Source organism: Perna viridis, chromosome 8 (assembly GCF_037379345.1).
Source record: "Perna viridis isolate PV_CMFRI_1.1 ecotype Kerala chromosome 8, ASM3737934v1, whole genome shotgun sequence".
In the NCBI taxonomy this organism is placed as follows: domain Eukaryota; kingdom Metazoa; phylum Mollusca; class Bivalvia; order Mytilida; family Mytilidae; genus Perna; species Perna viridis.
In genome coordinates this window covers 1,018,470-1,038,815 of record NC_142452.1, presented here as the reverse complement: position 1 = coordinate 1,038,815, position 20,346 = coordinate 1,018,470, and the positions used below count along the sequence as shown (strand labels likewise).

At 32.8% G+C, this 20,346-nt stretch overlaps 2 protein-coding genes and 1 long non-coding RNA gene across 3 annotated transcripts in view; all 3 read left to right on the top strand.

Moving 5' to 3' along the window:
* The first annotated feature begins 216 nt into the window (after positions 1 to 216).
* Positions 217 to 7,531, top strand: LOC148608743 (uncharacterized). The gene is made up of 3 exons (XR_015924691.1): positions 217 to 304; positions 6,128 to 6,265; positions 6,841 to 7,531. It is a non-coding gene; the product is annotated as an uncharacterized LOC148608743 (long non-coding RNA).
* Positions 7,532 to 9,414: 1,883 nt separating this feature from the next.
* The window catches only part of LOC148608741 (uncharacterized), a 51,902-nt gene continuing 40,970 nt past the window's right edge, over positions 9,415 to 20,346 (top strand). The window contains exon 1 of the mRNA XM_088595638.1: positions 9,415 to 11,034. The gene's annotated coding sequence lies outside the window, so the exon portion shown is untranslated. The remainder of the gene's footprint in view (positions 11,035 to 20,346) is intronic.
* LOC148608742 (uncharacterized) lies at positions 11,197 to 15,130 on the top strand. Its single transcript, XM_088541146.1, has 3 exons — positions 11,197 to 11,241; positions 11,735 to 12,788; positions 13,782 to 15,130. The coding sequence occupies exons 1-3, from the start codon at positions 11,197 to 11,199 to the stop codon at positions 13,793 to 13,795; spliced, it is 1,113 nt and encodes a 370-aa protein (XP_088397272.1). The 3' UTR covers positions 13,796 to 15,130.

Here is a 20,346-nt window from a genome sequence, read left to right as displayed (position 1 = left end):
AGGATATTATTTGCCATTTTTGTCAACTTCATACACGAAAATGACAAATTTTCCAATAAAAAAGGGGTGCCAACCCCTGCACCCCTCTGGATCCGCCATTGTAATTAGACAAAACAATTGCACTAATAAATATGAACAGCGCTCCACCTTCCATGGACATTGTCTTTGGTTACCAAAAAAACACAAAAAAAACTCCTTGTTTCACTCCCCAGTTCTCTTCCTCTCGATTTCAGCTGCTGAACATATGCACGTGGATTTTTAAAACACTATTTTCCATCGTTTGTTTATTAATCACCATTTAAAGGTAATATTTTTATTTATGGCATTTTATCGGCACTTTGAAAAACCTGTATTGTTATTGAGACAGTAAACCATGCATATTTTTGGCACAAATTAAAGCATTGGTAAGATGGATGTAAGGGTTGCTTCCCTTAGCACATGTTAATACGATATTAACCGTTCTTTGTTACCAACAATACAAGCCAGTTATAAACACTATAAGGGCATCTACAGGTTGAACGGTACTATTTATTTCCCATAGGCGACAATAGTGAAAGTTTTGAAAAAAAATTCACCTTTAAAATAATGACGGAGCTGTAAACTGCCTTTTTTCCAATAATATCTTCATTTCTCTAACTAAAACTGCGATCAAAGTCATACCAAGACCATCTTGACTTTTTTTGCATTTTAAGTAGATGTTTGGGGGGTCAGAGTTCCCCCCTTTTTTTGGGTATCAGCACAACTTGTACAATTACAGTGTCTGGAATTATTTATTTAAGTAGGGTATACAAAAGGCCAACCTAAAATAATGAGAAATAGTACCCTAAACCGACAACTTGAAACTTAACATCTTAAAGTCATATTATGAGTTGCAAATTATTATTGAGATTTTCCATTATGGAATCAGATATTTTCTTTCATTTGTCTTATCCTCACAAGCACTTTTCTATACCTACCACCACTTACTTAAAGTATGATTTTTGACATGACTGTATCAATATATGATATTTCAGGTTTATGCTTTGTAATCATCATAAGTTGTTGTCAGAACCTTTTTTGAATCTGGATAAACTTAGAATACTGCATAAACATGCATATTTTCATCTAAATGAGGCTAAAAAGCTTTTATTTATACTAGTACCATTTTCTAAAACCACACCACCAACTCCATTCCACACTTTAGTACATACCAAGAAAATACCAGAAAGTATTATTGATGACTGAATTTACATTGCAAATTAATAAGGCATGACTAAAAGAGGAAAAATAAAGTATATCTCCTAAAAACTAGAAAATATAAAGATAAAAATACTCACATAGAACTTAAACATATTTCCTAGATTGCTCAGTCACACATGCAGGTAGTTTAAAAATGACTGCTGTTTTTCATAAAAGTGGTTTAAATGGAAGTAAAAATTTTAATTGTTTCAATTCAGGCTTATTTTACCCCAGAATCTCCAAAATTTTAAGAAGGATCACCATGGAAGGCTGATATAAGGTTTTTAATATGCTTAGTTCCACATTTTTCCTGTAAATTTGGCCACCTGGAGCCTATTTTTACCTTATACAGTAAACAAACAGAAAATTAAATAAATACAACAATTCCTTACAGGTTGTTATATTAAAGAATATCTCATCCCTGAAATTTGGTACTGCCTCAAAAGATACAATTTTAAATTGAATTTGCATTATGGACCATATACCAGATAAAAATATGCATTGTTGGGCAGTAGAAGAAGGATCATTACATGAGAAGTTGAAGATTGCTTGATTGATTGTTGTTTTTTAATGCCGTTTCGGCGACCAGGGCCATATCACGGCAAGAACATTTAATGAAATGAAAACATTAAAAGCAACTTCAAAGTCTCTTCATAAAATCATGAAATTAAAACAAAAAGCTATTTACATATAAAAAGGTACATAAAAGGTAAACATTAGACATATAATATATATAGAAACATAACTTCGATAAAACATCTAAAATATTTTTAAAAAAAAGGAAGGTATCCAATTTAGATTTTATTAAATAAACCAATGTCCCGCAAGAAATCGATAATGTTTTTAGATGAAACAGTCTTGAACAAATCAAACATATTGGTGCAGAGAAGTAGAAGAAATATCACTGTTTTAAGTTCTAAAATATAAAAAAAGTACCCAATCAACATGAAAGTATAAGAAATGGAGCAAAAAATAGACAAAATTTAATTTAAGAGTATTTTTTATATCTTCCCATGTTGAATAATGGGAGAAATCAAGAAATACCGACTCGGCAAAATTTTCATGAACCTGCCCAACAAATGATTTTAATGTTTGTGTATTTCAACTATCTGGACTGATTTCTTCAATTTCAGGTACAGGAAGAATTCGAAAAAAGCCTGGAACATTAATTTTCTCAGTTTTGCCAAAAGTCACTATAGGTAGAACGGTACTATTTATTTCCCATATGCGACAATAGTGAAACTTTTGAAGAAATCACATCTTTAAAACAATGATGGAGCTATAAACTGACTTTTTTCCAGTAATATCTTCATTTCTCTAACTAAAATTGTGATCAAAGTTATAGCAAAACAGTCTTGATTTTTTTGTATTTTAAGCAGATGATGTTTGGGGTCAAAGTTCCCCCTTTTTCTGCGAATGGCACATAAATTTTAAAAATTCATAATATTTAAATGAATTGGTTTTCAAAAAATATAATGCAATTTTTTAAAAGTATAATAATGTTAGAGCCTGGAATTAATAAAACATTTTTGGTATCAGCACAATTTGTCCAATCACAGTGTCCGGAACTATTTACTTAGGTAGGGTACACAAAAGGCCAACCTAAAATAATGAGAAATAATACCGTTCTACCTACTCAGTCTTTATAGCTTCGCCTTTTACCCTTTGACCTTAAAGACATTCTAGTCACTTGATGGTAATTTTGTTTCCCGATAGTCCAAATACTGATAACTTAGTGGCATTCGAAAAAACTATCGCAGATTGAAATTGCATGCCATGTGTTATTATCTTGAATGAAATATAGAAAATTTGAAATGAAAGGAACAAAATTTTACTGTGTTTTTAAAGATAGTACTTGTTTTACTATATTTTATCCTGCTTTAAATGAAATATTACAATCAGTTCAAATTCACAACTGGTAATATTCATATTCATTTCAGCAATAACATTAACTTGACTTTAATAATGTAAATATAAGACCATATCATTACATAACCCAGAATAAGTAATGGGGCAGATGTATATGATATACAATAGATTTATACAAATTTTAACTTTAACAGTATCAAAACTTCCTCATTCAATAAAAAAAGCCACAGCCTTAATTTGTTCTGCATGGTGTTAATGGGTTCAAGATTGTGACCAGTTTTTCAGCATCAATTTGTTTAATAAAAGTATAATTATTGTCAGTAAAATGAAAATAACAAATCTGCCATAAATTGTTATTAATTTTATAGTTAAAAAAGAAGTAGGTTTCATCATCCACAAATTGTATACATGACATTATGGTTAAAACATAAATTTGAGTTTTATTGCAAATTTAATAAAATAAAAGTTACACAATATGTGACCAGTCATACTTGAACAATGTTTTTAAAATAGGTTATGTATAATTGAAAGGTAAAATTTTTTTTTTTACTCAATATTCACTTGAAATTTAAACATTTCATAACCCTTTAAAGAAATTTAAGCAATGAAAAATTACAATATTTCATTTTGCTGGGAACACTAAAGCATGTTTGGATGACTTGTATGTTATTTTTAGCAATACTGTGACTTCATGGGCTTTTTACCCCTGAATGTTAACCTTTTAAAAATCACATCCACTTTGGTAAAATACTGAATGCATTATGTTCTCCGTACTAACAATACCGTTACTGTACCTTTCTTCATTAAACAAAACAATGTGATTCATTTACATTATTGTGCTTTATTAGAAACAGAAAAATTCTGAGAATTTGGTGAGACCACTTCTGAGAGACACTCCTGAACAATCAGGAAATATTTAGATTGACATCTCTACTTGGATTTATAATGATCTGAACTGATTTTAACAATTCTGTTTTAATACATGAAGATTTAAAGGGTGATATAAGGTTGTGTTTTGGTCTTCGGATCTTATCATGACAGGTACATGTAAACAATGTTGTCATTTATCAAATCATAGGACAATCAGTGTGTATTGGCAATCAATTTTGATTGGTACATAAATTATACATTTGAAAGTGAGGCTCCTGTATTTAATTTATGACTCCTTGCCTATTCAAATGCACGTTATCTTTCAAAATAGGGGTGGCCGATACTATGATGTTAACTCCTTGATTTCTATCATTCTTTAGCAATATGACATTTTTTTCTCAATTTAGAATGAATAAAATAAATAATATTTATCATTTAGGTGACTAAAAATTTGGATGACACATCTTCATAAGCAAATTGTGTTCAGGATCAGGTTACAATAAGTTTGTCTTGTTCGTACAATATCACTCATATCAGCCAAGAATTATTTTTCTTTAGTTATCTCTAGATTTATACAGAAAACATGATGGAGCATTATACTATCCTACCATAACTAATATGTCATATCTTAATATCTGAAGGATCTAGAATTCCCATCTCCAGTAACCTATTGGGCAGAAAAATTAGTCAAAATTGCCCAAATTGAAATCTAGGTTGTCCTTTAGTTGAATGTTGAAAAAAGATAAATTAGGTTGTCCTCGGGGCAAGTATAATTTTTCTTTTACCTGTCCATATGGTAGTTTCACTTGTCCCGGTAATAGGACAACCTTTAATGTCATACCCTGCAAAGGAAAATACATGTCGATTTCTGTTGTGGAAAAGTTACATGGATATGAATGTTTAAAAAAAGTTAGAGGGAATTATTTCTTACTTGGGCTTACCTGGCTTGTGGAGGATTTCTTAAAGAGCATCAAAAATGAATATGATATTTAACAGTCGAGTGGCAATAGAAATTTATAAATTTACTTTCACATTTGCTGATAAATGATTGTACACAATTGTTCTCCTTGATAATCACCAAGATATAATGTGTTACAAATTCTACAATTAAATTGCTGTTTTAGATTTATGAAGTAATAGTTGTAATATAATGATAACATTTTGAAACCCTTTAGAATAATATTTTCACAGTAGTTTCTTTTGGCAGGTCTAACATGAAAATGGATAGATGAAGGTATTGCACTTAGTATCTTCATCATTGATGTATTTCAAGCACTTAAAACTTCCATATATCATTTACTTTGTAAAATTGTTCAATATTCATATGAAAATTAAACATGCATATATTATTGCAGTTAAAAGACATTTGAAAATCAAAGTAAGATTTATAGTTGCAGTAAATGAAAGCCTGCAAAAATTTGAGTAAGTTCCATTTCCAACCTGATGGATGATTTGTTGAAATCCAAGGAAACATTGAAAGGAACTGCTTTGCTGTGACCCTTCAATGGCTGAAGTTTTATCAATGAATTATACACCAGAAATTTATCATGATACATATATTTTTACTGTGAATTCAGTTTTATTTCTAACCACAGAAATTTCTTCAATAATCAATGTTCAATTTTGATTCTTGACGCCATGTGTCATTGACCTTTCAGTTCATCTACAATGGGTAAAAACAACCCTTCAAACTTGATAATTCTTAATTTACTGGACTAACTTGATTTATCTGATTATTTTCTAAGCATTTTTTCAGTCCTTTTTCAGGGATTTGCGAGATGCCCTTTCCAAATTGATCCCTAATTATGGAAAGAAAGATTTGATTCTGATTTTTGGCATATGAAAGAATAATTTCCATTAAATAGAATGATTGGATGTCAGGTTATTCTAACTTCTACTCACTATACAGAGTTAGAAATAGTAGCCTGCCTGCCTGCCTGCCTGCCAGCCCGAGACTGGCTATTTTTTGGCAGGGCTGGTTAATTTTAGCAAAAATTTATATAGCCATATAGTATTAAATATATTGAAAAATTGTATTCAGGTCTGGCTTGAATTTTAGTGAGTTTCCTTCCCTGCTCTATAACTTATGCCACACTTTTTACTTTCACGTGGTTTGCTGCAATGAAAAACTTTCCAGGGATTTCTATATTTAGAGTTATCCCCTTTTCAGGTTGTATGACATGTGGTAATGTCAGAGCAACACCAAACAGCAAGGGCATAATGGACCTGATCATAAGCATAGAGATGGGCAACACCATACAAGAAGGGCACAATGGACCTGTGAATAACTTTGGCTTAGAGATAGCAAGTTAGTCATCATAACTGTGTAGGGTAGCATTAAATCATTCTGATGTGTTTATTATATGCAAGGTCGTTGTGATATTCTTAAATAACTCTTACACAGGGGATAATGGTCTCTTTGTTCTAACTATTTGACTTAAAGAGATGATAAATTTTGGACCAAGAATTAGTCTTGTCAATTGATGCAAAATTAATAGTGCTTTTTCTATGATTTTTTCTACTTTGAAGTTTTACATTGAAACTGCATGATAGATATACATGTATGATTATAGGAAAGTTAATTTGTGTTAATATATGACTTTGAGAAATCTGTTGCTTTGATTTTTGTTCTCATTGTAACAATTTGATATCATTAGACATGGTATACTTGTTCTATATACATCATCTGACAAATATAATCAGTTCTTGTAGGAGTGGTTGCTAAAAAAAAATTATAAATCACCTACAAACTGTTTTTCTTGAAATATGATAAAAGAAACCGATGATATATTTATAAAAAAAAAATTAAAGTAAAATAAGTTTTTGTGTTTATTTTACTAATTCATGTAATTCAAAGTGAACATAGTGTCACTAACACCACAGATAACAAGTCAGAAATCTCAGTACAACAGGGTATCCAGTTAGAGATCTTAACACCACAGCTTCACCAGTCAGAGATCTTAACTCCATAATTTCACCAGTCAGAGACTTAAATACCACAGGTTAGCCAATCTGAGGTCTTAACACCACAGGTTAACCTGTCAGAGATCGCAATACAACAGGATAACCAGACAGAGATCTCAATACAACAGGGTAACCAATTAGAAATCTCAATACAGCAGGGTTACCAATCAGATATCTCAATACAACAGGGTAACCAATCAGATATCTCAATACAACAGGGTAACCGATTAGAAATCACAATACAACAGGATAACCAGACAGATATCTCAATATAACAGGGTAACCGGTCAGAGATCTCAATACAACAGGATAACCAGACATAGATCTCAATACAACAGGATAACCACACATAGATCTCAATACAACAGGATAACCAGACAGATCTCAATACAACAGGGCATCCAGACAGATCTCAATACAACAGGGTAACCAATTAGAAATCTCTATACAGCAGGGTAACCAATCAGAGATCTCAATACAACAGGATAACCAGACATAGATCTCAATACAACAGGATAACCAGACAGATCTCAATACAACAGGGTAACCAATCAGAAATCTCTATACAGCAGGGTAACCAATCAGAGATCTCAATACAACAGGGTCACCATTCAGAGATCTCAATACAACAGGGTCACCGTTCAGAGATCTCAATACAACAGGGTCACCGTTCAGAGATCTCAGTACAACAGGATAACCAGACAGAGATCTCAATACAACAGGGTAACCAGTCAGAAATCTCAATACCACATGCAGGTAATCAGTCTGAGTGGCAATATCATGGGTTAATCAATCAGAGAGTTTGATACCACATGCAGGTAATCAGTCTGACTGGCAATATCATGGGTTAACCAGTCAGAGAGTTTGATACCACATGCAGGTAATCAGTCTGAGTGGCAATATCATGGGTTAACCAGTCAGAGAGTTTGATACCACATGCAGGTAATCAGTCTGAGTGTCAATATCATGGGTTAATCAGTCAGAGAGTTTGATACCACATGCAGGTAATCAGTCTGAGTGGCAATATCATGGGTTAACCAGTCAGAGAGTTTGATACCACATGCAGGTAATCAGTCTGAGTGTCAATATCATGGGTTAATCAGTCAGAGTTTGATACCACATGCAGGTAATCAGTCTGAGTGGCAATATCATGGGTTAATCAGTCAGAGAGTTTGATACCACATGCAGGTAATCAGTCTGAGTGGCAATATCATGGGTTAACCAGTCAGAGAGTTTGATACCACATGCAGGTAATCAGTCTGAGTGGCAATATCATGGGTTAACCAGTCAGAGAGTTTGATACCACATGCAGGTAATCAGTCTGAGTGGCAATATCATGGGTTAACCAGTCAGAGAGTTTGATACCACATGCAGGTAATCAGTCTGAGTGGCAATATCATGGGTTAACCAGTCAGAGAGTTTGATACCACATGCAGGTAATCAGTCTGAGTGGCAATATCATGGGTTAATCAGTCAGAGAGTTTGATACCACATGCAGGTAATCAGTCTGAGTGTCAATATCATGGGTTAACCAGTAAGAGAATTTGGCATGAGAGGTCTTGATATCACATGTTTTATTTGTCAATTTACTGCTATGACTGACATTTTAATATTCTTCTATTGAGTTTTAAGTGTCTTTTGTATAACTAAACTTTTAACCTTTCAAATTCAATTATTAACTAGATTTGATGTAGTTTTAGTTGGTTTTTTTTTGTGTAGTTTTGAACTTTTATGTCTAAAGTAATTGAAACTTTCATTATAAATGAAGATGAGAGAAAAAATTATGTTCAGATTCAAAGAGTATGAAGTTAAACAGGTTTTAATTGAATTTGTTTTATGTTTCTGTTGATTTTGTTATGTTTATCTTGAAGAGAGATGGCTACATGTACTTATAATCTGTACAGTGCATTTAATTTTTGTATTGCTTTTACATACTGCTAATTGACAATTTCAAATTATTTATGTAAGAAATTGATAATTATCTTGTGAAATTTGTTACTACTTTGCATAAAGGACTTGCTTTTTTCTATTGATTAATGAACAAGAGATGTGAAAGATTTCATAAGGACACATGGGTCAGGATATAGTTTACTTAGCATCTCATTATTATGAGACAAGTTAAACCTGAAACTCTTGGGAAAGAAATATGAGTTAATGTCCCAAATTAGTCTTGCAGCTTTGTGTTTGTTACGCATGCATTGCCAGTCAGGATGCTACATCTGTGTAAAAGGATACAGATTTTGTTTTAAGAATAAGGTATCTGTGTTACAAAAGATAATATGTCATAAGACTGTCAACCATAGAATTGGTAGTTTATTGTGATCTGAATCTACTGTTAGGGTAAGTTTAGCTACTTAGTCAGAATCTCACTCCCATACTGGGAAGTTTAGGTACTTAGTCAGAATCTCACTCCCATACTGGGAAGTTCTTGTACTTGTTCAGAATCTCACTCCCATACTGGGAAGTTCTAGTACTTGTTCAGAATCTCACTCCCATTCTGAGAAGTTCTAGTTTTTGTTCAGAATCTCACTCCCATACTGGGAAGTTCTTGTACTTGTTCAGAATCTCACTCCCATACTGGGAAGTTCTTGTACTTGTTCAGAATCTCACTTCTGTAAAGGCAAGTTTTAGTACTTGGTCAGAGTTTCACTCCCATAAGAGTCCGTTTTGGCACTTGTTCAGAATCTCACTCTCATAATTGAAAGTTTGAGTACTGAGTTGGATCAGAATCTCACACCAGTACAGGTAAATTTTTGGTAATGCTTCAGTGTTATAAAACCAATCCATGACATAAAAATATATTCAAATGTAGTGTTCCTTAAATATACACCTTATTATAAATAGTTGAAGAAAACAAAGTCCCCCTACATACATATCTTATTATCCAGAACAACAAATTTAAAAATTATCATCTGTAGTCATCAGGTTTTATAATCTTGTATTTTGTTTAACATCACAGAAGCTCTGTTCATCAGACTTCCTCTTCCTTGGCCCGACACCAAGTTCTAATAGAGTCTGTCAGTGGACCATAAATCAGTATTGTTTATCCTTCATGGTGAATGGCCCATTCTTTACAGTCATAGACCACCGTCTAGGACCCTTCATCTGATCTTTAAAGTCCAATATTGTACTATTATGACCTCTTCATAGATCTTGCATGTCAATGGGCCATTTTGTCAACTCAGCAGTTAAGTGGTCCTTATTATAAAAGGAGGACAAGTTATGAATAACGGATTTAAACACAAGATAGAGTGTTCGTGTTACAAAAATTTTGAATTTTAAATAATTTGTGAAATGAGTGTATAGTGTATTGGTTACATCAATGATTTTGATGATAATAGGGTAAATGTTCTTTGATGATAATAGGGTAAATGTCCTTTGTGTTGATAAACTACTACTAACACAAAGGAACATCACAAATGTATATTGTGAAAAGCAAATATCCCATTGATAAAGTGTGGGATAAACAAAACTAAATAGTCAGTAATGCAGTTTGATATCCCAACACAGGTTCAAGTGAGCCAAAACCCTGGGGCCAAAACACTTTATTTTGTGTCTGTACTTTATTTCTGATTCTTACCTTTCATAAGATGGATGTATGTAGAGTCCTTTACAAAAGATACACCTATGGTACAAACTTAGAATCAGGCCCCAGCACCACAAAACTTGAAAAATTACTTAAGTCTGAGAAAATTTCTTAACTGTTTGTGATGTCATTGATTTCAAAGACTTTGATTGCAGCTACCATAGGAGTTACGAATATTCTCAGACTTAAGTATTTTTAAAGTGTTGTGGTACTGGGGCCTGATTTGCCAAAGACTTGCTCTTAGTTCCATAAATCTTATCTTTACTTTTTTTAGCATTGGCTGAAAAGTGTTTTTTTAAAAAACAATAGTCCCACTAAGTGAGAGGTAACTGGTTTATGGTAAGTGATGAATGGTGATTTATTGCTCGTTAATGGTAATTGATTGATGGTGGATTGTGAATGAGACATGGTGATGTGAAGGAGATACATACATATAGTGCCATGTGAGTGGTGAATTAAATATGGTGACCCATGGTTGGTAAATGGTTGATGGTGGATGGAGAATGTGACATGGTGACTCGTGTTGGGTAAATTTTTACTAGTTTGTCTTGGATGGTGATATGTGGGTGGGAAATGGTACATGTAATTGGTTTGAGGTGGGTGGTGATTGTGACATAGTGATTAATAGGTGGATGATTCACACGGATATACTCTTAGGTGTCTCTATGGTGATATTGATAATGGTCAACATGGTTGAAGTTTTTAATCACTTACATGATTTATCTAGTGTTAAGGTAAAATATTTCTACAAGGAGTTTCTAATAACGTTCTTGTGTCTAAGACATAAACTTTGATAGTTTCTTTTGACTGTTAGTAATTCTTGTTTTGACAGGAAAGGAAGGTATAATTGAGAACAAAATATAGATTATAATGAGGTTAATTGATCCAGCCCTATCTGACAAAAAACTGAACAATTTCTGTAATTATAATGATAGATAATTGATTTTTAAACATCTTAGTGACTTGAAATATGAGAAAGTCATTGGATGTATTAATGACGATAATCTGTCGATGTGAGACGTGGTGGCATCAGTTGAGGACAGGGGTGTTCGTGCAAACTTTCCTTGATTGGAAACTGGTACCATATAATTTAATAGTAAAAATTTCATAATTTTATTTTGTTACTGTGCCTTACTCCGGGGTTACTGCAGAGGTATTGACACTACACCATTTTATTACTGTGCCTTACTCCAGTCTACACCATTTAATTACTGTGTTTTACTCCAGGGTTACTGCAGAGGTATTGACACTACACCATTTTGTTACTGTGCCTTACTCCAGGGTTACTGCAGAGGTATTGACACTACACCATTTTATTACTGTGCCTTACTCCAGTCTACACCATTTAATTACTGTGCTTTACTCCAGGGTTACTGCAGAGGTATTGACACTACACCATTTTGTTACTGTGCCTTACTCCGGGGTTACTGCAGAGGTATTGACACTACACCATTTTATTACTGTGCCTTACTCCAGTCTACACCATTTAATTACTGTGCTTTACTCCAGGGTTACTGCAGAGGTATTGACAGTACACCATTTTGTTACTGTGCCTTACTCCGGGGTTACTGCAGAGGTATTGACACTACACCATTTTATTACTGTGCCTTACTCCAGTCTACACCATTTAATTACTGTGCTTTACTCCAGGGTTACTGCAGAGGTATTGACACTACACCATTTTGTTACTGTGCCTTACTCCGGGGTTACTGCAGAGGTATTGACACTACACCATTTTATTACTGTGCCTTACTCCAGTCTACACCATTTAATTACTGTGTTTTACTCCAGGGTTACTGCAGAGGTATTGACACTACACCATTTTGTTACTGTGCCTTACTCTGGGGTTACTGCAGAGGTATTGACACTACACCATTTTATTACTGTGCCTTACTCCAGTCTACACCATTTAATTACTGTGCTTTACTCCAGGGTTACTGCAGAGGTATTGACAGTACACCATTTTGTTACTGTGCCTTACTCCGGGGTTACTGCAGAGGTATTGACACTACACCATTTTATTACTGTGCCTTACTCCAGTCTACACCATTTAATTACTGTGTTTTACTCCAGGGTTACTGCAGAGGTATTGACACTACACCATTTTGTTACTGTGCCTTACTCCGGGGTTACTGCAGAGGTATTGACACTACACCATTTTATTACTGTGCCTTACTCCAGTCTACACCATTTAATTACTGTGCTTTACTCCAGGGTTACTGCAGAGGTATTGACACTACACCATTTTATTACTGTGCCTTACTCCAGGATTACTGCAGAGGTATTGACACTACACCATTTTATTACTGTGTCTTACTCCTGGGTTACTGCAGAGGTATTGACACTACACCATTTTATTACTGTGTCTTACTCCAGGGTTACTGCAGAAGTATTGACACTACACCATTTATTACTGTGCCTTACTCCTGGGTTACTGCAGAGGCAATGACACTACACCATTTAGTCCCTAATTTTCTAGAACCCATACAGCTTTTTGTGTTTTTGAGAGCCTCAGATTAAGCTCTACCACATCAAAAGGTATTCATTGTTACTGAGACATAAAATGAAGGTTTTTCTTCCTTCAATTATAATTGTTTAGTGAATATTTTTTAATCACACTTTTTTATTGGTCAGTCCATGGATTACATCTTTTAGTTTTGTATAGATGTATTCTTAATTTATATTTTATTAGTCCCCTTCTGGCTTGAGCACTTTTGCAGTTGGTCTCTCTGTCTGTCCAGAAAAAAATTGAAGTTTTCCACACTTGTTTTCTAAATCCTTGCAGATATTAATCTTATTTTTGGTATGTTAGTCAACCTTGATGAGTTACAGATCAAGTGTATGTTTCATTCCGCTTCACTGAATTTGTCCGAGTTATGGCTTTTGAACTTTGAAAAATTAACCGAAATTTAAGTTTTCCGCATTTTTTTCTAAACGCTTGCAGATATTGAGCTGATTTTTGGTGTGTGAGTCTACCCTGATGAGTTACAGATCAAGTAAACATTGATCCACTTTGCTGGTTTTTGCCAAAGTTTCAAAATCAAGGTCACTTCTTCAGTTTGTCATTTATACTTGATGATCCAAAGTAGTATTTGGGTCAGTGATATAAACAGCTGATAGTGGACTATGCATTGTTTTGTAATACTCTCAGAATGCTTGTTTTCATATTTGTTTGTGAAATATTTGATATCACTACCTCTAAAGATATTTTACAGGTTAACTGGCACAATTGGTTGTCTTTTTTTTGCACTATTTGACTACTTTTTGTTTTCAGTTGGTGCAAAATGATGATGCCCATAGGACCAGCCTTAAAAAACATATGAGGGGAATATACATGGAACAGACAATAAAATGTATTTCAACTAAGACATGAATAAAAAGAATACTTTGACACATGGTTGATACATGTATTATCATTGTAAAGATTAGCTTGTACACTGAAATCAGCATTGAAGTATACTTTTTAATTATGTGTGAAGTTTGTCCTTGTCAGAGATATTCATACTGTTTACAATAGAACAGATAAATTCTCCAGATTTACAACTGGTATTGAGAAGTCTTATATAAACTATACATTGTAAATAATACAAAGAAATGGATTTCAACTATTTGTTCATTTAAATTTTTTATTTATCATCATGAAATTGATAAAATTTGAATAAAGAGCACTTTGAACATTGTCAATTTGCAACATATGTAATTAACTCAGATTGTGCTGTGGTTTAATTTCCACATTTACCAAAGGTATACAAATGAAGATACCATATTATTTCCTTAAATTGTTGTAACTACTTAAGTTGTTTTGTCAAATATTTTACAAAGAACCTTGGTTTGTGTAAACACATCTTTAATCCACGTTTTTCTTTACTCACTCTATGTTTATTTGTAACTACACATGTTCTGAATAGGTATGGAGATTCTCTGCTAGAAATAGTGGGTTACAGTCTGTGTCAACTACTATATAAACAGATGTGTATTCTCTTCAAACAAAGAAGACCCCAAAGTTGGTATACGGTGTTAAAGATTTCATCTTTGTAAAGATAAATGCCTTTTGAATTGGTCCAGATCTTTGGTGTATTATTTAGTTTTGTAGGCCAGGACCATACATTATACTTTTGACCAAATAGAAGAATGACTTAAAAGTGATGAGCAGTATAGTTTGGAATAGTCTAAGGTAAATGTGAACAGACTTACAAATACCGCTCCCATTACCATTTAGTGTGATACTCTTGTGATACCCCTCCCTTTACTAATGGGGTGGCATGCTCTTTTGTTACCCCTCCTTTTACTAATGGGTGTCATGTCCTTGTGATACCCTCCCTTTATTAATGAGTAGCATGCTCCTGTCTCATTTACATTTCTAATTTCATTTTGTTTCCTGCCATGAAGTGATGGAGGGACATGGTAATGGTAGGCATATTTTCACCGGAGAGGTCCTTAAAATTGGATGCACCTTCTCTGAAACTGCTGGATGGATTCTTTTGATATTTGGTATGGTGTATTTTTATGCAATGTAGATGTGCATACTACACTGACATTTTGATTCAGTGAATTTCGATGGAGTTATATAACAGACTATTTAAACAAATATTTCAACAATACAAGATCTTATGTGTCATGTGCAGAGACCGCTTGGATTTTTTTTATATTTGATATGGTGTGTTGCTATGAAGTGTAGATGTGCGTACAATACACTGCCATTTTGATATGACTAAATTTTATTGGAATAATGGACTTTAAACTTTTTTAGCATGTTTCAACAATAAAAAAACCTCATGGACGCGCTCCACTGAATATGAAGTGTAGATGTACATACTACACTGACATTTTGATTCATTGAATTTGTTTGAGGTATAAGACTAAGATGTTGATAAAACTAATCTGAAACTTACATTTTTATGTCTTAGTCTAAATATTTATCCATTACTTCTGAATTTGACTTTGAATGCATTTTAATTTTTCTCTTTCCACTTTAACAACAAGCATCTTTTCTTGTTACATATCTTATTAAGTCAATTTGCCATGGAAACAAGTAACTATCTTCTTCATAACATGCATAACTTTTCTGTGAAAAATAAAAAAAATTCTGAAATTCCAAAACACTGATCTTTTATACAAATTGATGGTTATCAATTGTTTAATCCAGACACATCACCTGCAGTAACTTGGAAGTTGTCAATGATGGAATATGTGAACCTGAAATAACTTCAGAAACTCTTCCAAAGTAATGATGCTCAGGAGAACAAAGAAATAGTAGAAGATATCTTGTTTAAAGGACTTTTAACATTGATCTTTGATTGTTCATAGAATATGGCTTACTATTGTTTAAAGTATTACAAGTATATACAATGATGAATTTTAAGTTATAAAACTATGAACAATTTTTCCTAAGTCACAGTAGGATACCTCTAAATCCTGAACACTTCACTGGAATAATAACAAATTTATCTTTAAAAGCTATTTATTAAGAATTGAACAGTCTGGTAGACATAAGTAACTGTGAGGTGACCTTTGACCTTGGAAAGAAATCCAGGGAATACACTATGTGGGAAGAGTAAGAAATTTTTGTCAATGGAATAGTTGTGGTTAATATGTTACTATATGTACATGTTACAGGGCAAATCTAGTAGGATCAGGTATCCTCTTAGGGCTAATTGGAATTCTAATTTCTCCTTGGACAAATTGGGATATCTATATTTGCCCTTGTAGCAATCCAGATCCTACTAAATTTGAGTAGGATCTGGAATCACACTAGATTTAAAAGTCAGGGAGATTCTGGATATTACTGAAAATTATGAAAGTAAAATATGCTTATGATGCATGAAAAAATGTTGAATGTTGATATAAATATTTCATTTCAAACATATTCTATTCAGTGAATTATAATTTATTACATCAAACTACAAAATTTTGTTATGGAAAACTATAAAACAATAAAATATCAGAACATTGACATCTCAATTATTACAACATTTTTCTGTTATGTTTTGTTTGTGATATTTTGTGGAGCAAGTGTTTTTGGACTTTCAGCATGAGCATTTTAAGGTTAGACATTTTCCATTACAGATGCAATCAGATGCAAGCTGACAGTCTTTTTTTACAGACTGATTTTTCTGACGTGCTTGAATGTGCGTTAATTCATCTAATGACTTTTGATCTATGATCAAAGGATTAAACACAAATGTTATTTCGCTTATACCAATCACAGAAAGCATAAGAGATAATTGGTTTAAAACCATAATCTAGTCAAATACACAAAAATCTTTAATTTGACTGTCCAACTTATTAAATCATGTAAAAGTAAATAAAACAATGATTTTTGTTTCTTTAATTTACCAGGAAATTCTCCTAAGCACATAAAATTTCACCTTAATCTTTGATGTTCTGATTTTAGTTACTCTATGTTCTTTGTTTTGCATGTCTGTTTTCCATGTCTGGTCTTTGTCTTTGGATTACATTCTTTTAATTACTGCTATAACCTTGGTTCCCTTGATTACTCTTTCAAACTCAAAGCTATGTAGGATCAAGAATCCCCCTATTGCAAATTGGAATTCTAATTTACACTTGTTAAATCCAGGGCAAATTGGAATTCTAATTTGAGGGTATTCCAGATCCTACTGGATTATAATTTGCCCTGTAACATATATATTTAGTTGTAGATGTATAGTAACTTATGTAACTACATGTATAGATTTACTAGTAAGGATAGTGATGATATGTAACTACATGTATAGATTTACTAGTAAGGATAGTGATGATATGTAACTACATGTATAGATTTACTAGTACATGTAATAAAGGTAGAAATGATATGTAACTACATGTGTAAATTTACTAGTAAGGATAGTGGTGATAAGTATCGACATGTACATATTTACTGGTAAGGATAGTGGTGATATGTAACTACATGTATAGATTTACTAGACCTTGTAGTAAGGACAGTGATGATATGTAACTACATGTGTAGATTTACTAGTACATGTAGTAAGGGTATTGATATGTATCTACATGTATAAATTTACTAGTAAGGATAGTGGTGATATATAACTACGTGTATAGATTTACTGGTACATGTATAGTAAGGGTAGTGGTGATATGTAACTACATGTATAGATTTACTAGTACATGTAGTAAGGATAGTAATGATATGTAACTACATGTATAGATTTTCAAGTACATGTAGTAAGGATAGTAATGATATGTAACTACATGTATAGATTTACTAGTACATGTAGTAAGGGTACTGATTATATTTAACAACATGTGTAGATTTACTAGTACATGTAGTAAGGATAGTAGTGATATGTAACTATATGTATAGATTCACTAGTAAGGATAGTGATGATATGTAACTACATGTATAGATTTACTAGTAAAGGTAGTGGTGATATGTAACTACATGTATTGAATTTACTAGTACATGTAGTAAGGATAGTGGTGATATGTAACTACATGTATAGATTTACTAGTACATGTATAGTAAGGGTAGTGGTGATATGTAACTACATCTATAGATTACTAGTACATGTAGTAAGGATAGTAGTGATATGTAACTATATGTATAGATTTACTAGTAAGGATAGTGGTGATATGTATCTACATGTATAGATTTACTAGTACATGTAGTAAGGGTATTTATGATATGTAAATACATGTTTAGATTTACTAGTAAGGATAGTGGTGATATGTAACTACATGTATAGATTTACTAGTACATGTAGTCATTTTAGGATATTGGTGTTTAGGAATGGATTTACAATTTCAGGTTTAGATAAAAAAAAAAGAGATAAACTGCTAAACAAAGAATTTTTTACTCTACAAGGGTTATGTTGCTACAAGATTGAAGTCATCACTACAGAAGTTTTATAGTCATCATCATAAACTCATGGATTGTTATGATGTATTCATCTGCACCATGAAAACTGATTTATTCAACGGGTCATAGTTTTCCTTTTCTCATTTGTCTACCTCTGACTTGACTTTTTATGGGCAACTCAGCTGGTGTTTCTAGAAAAGCAGAGGATGCTTACCCTACCGGTGCACCTGGTGCATACTCCCAGTTTAAGTGGAGTCCCAGTTGCTCATTTGCTTTTGTTACTTTGTATGTATGATTTTAGTTACTTTATGTTCTTTGTTGTGCAAGTCTGTTTTCCATGTCTGGTCTTTGTCCCTGGATTGCATTCTTTTGATTACTGCTATAACCTTGGTTCCCTTGATTACTCTTAAAAACATATTGAAATATATGTTAAGGGCCAATATGAAATTAGAAGTCTAAGAACATATAAAAGCATTTAAATTCATATATTTCATAAAATTTGACAGAAATTATATTTTCTATGTATAAAAAATCCAATTGAAAACATAATTACTATTAGATTTTTATTACTGACATTTTTCCATGAATTAAAGTATTAGTTCTAAACATATGTTTTTCAAGCATTTTTTATATCACATAAAACATATGATGCAATTTTCTCTGTTTACTTATATTTATGAAACATGTAAAAATTTACATATGGCTAATGCTTGTTAAATTAATGCATCTGCTTTCTGTATGTTGTAAAAAGCAGTTTTCCAACTTCAGACCCTGTAGCTCTCATTGTCACAATATGGTAATACTAAGCAGGGCAGATCTAGAAATTTTTGAAAGTGGGTTTCCAGAAATAGAGAAGGTCCATGTTAGTATTAGCTCTTTTTTGTCAAAATTTTAACATTAGAAAAAAATCTCCGACAAAAGAGAGGTTCCAACCCAGGATCTGCCTTACAGTCATTTAGGGTTTCCATACTTTCTCCTTGCACTGTATGTATAAAAGATATTGTTACAATTTTTCATTTGTAACCTCCTGATGTGGCTTATCAACAAGAAGTCTCAGGACCTTACTTCAATGGCTGTTTTTTACATTACAAATTGTTTTTCCCTAACAGACATTGAATTACTGTAGTATAACATTGTGTGGTATATGACTTTGAGGACTACAATCTGACAATTACCTGAAGATGTACATGATCTTGTAAATTTTTGTGGTAGTCAGTTATGACAAATAGTGATTATTAAAGTAAAAAAAAAAGACATATGAAGTATTGTAATGGGCTACTTTGCATTTTAGATTTTTAAAATTTCCATAAAACATGACCTTAATGTCAACTTAGGCATGGATGGATGTGTACTGTAAAATGTAGGAACAAGTTGACCTTCCATGACCTTTACATGCTTCTAAGTTATTTTGTTTACATTTTACAAACACTTTTTAGCTCACCTAGCCAAAGGTTAAGTGAGCTATTGCCATCACTTGGTGGCCATCGTCGTCGTCGTCTGTCATTAACAACTATACAAAACTCTTCTCCTCTGAAACTACTAGATCCATTGGGACCTAAGTTGGTATGAATTTTACTTGGGGTATCCTGCATAGAACTGATATGGGGATTTTTGATAAGTCGAAAAACAAGGCCACCTTTACTAAAAATAGAACATGAGAGTCAGACAGTAGTTTGTTCGCATATACCTACAAAACCGTTAGGGTAAGCCAAATTTTGACAGAGTAAAAGTGTTCAGCATGATGAGATCTATCTGTTGTCAAATTTTCGTTGTAATCTGTTAAGTCATGTTGGAGTTGTTACCCTTTTTCAACTTTTTTTGGCTATTTTTAATGTTATTTTTTTTTTTAAATCTTCTTCTCCTCTGAAACTTTTTGACCAGTTGGAACCTAACTTGATTTAAATGTTCCTTTGGGTATCCTGCATAGAACTAATGTGGGGATTTTTGATACGTCAAAAAACATGGCCACCTTTACTAAAAATAGAACATAGGGGTCAGACAGTAGTTTTTTTGCTTATATCTC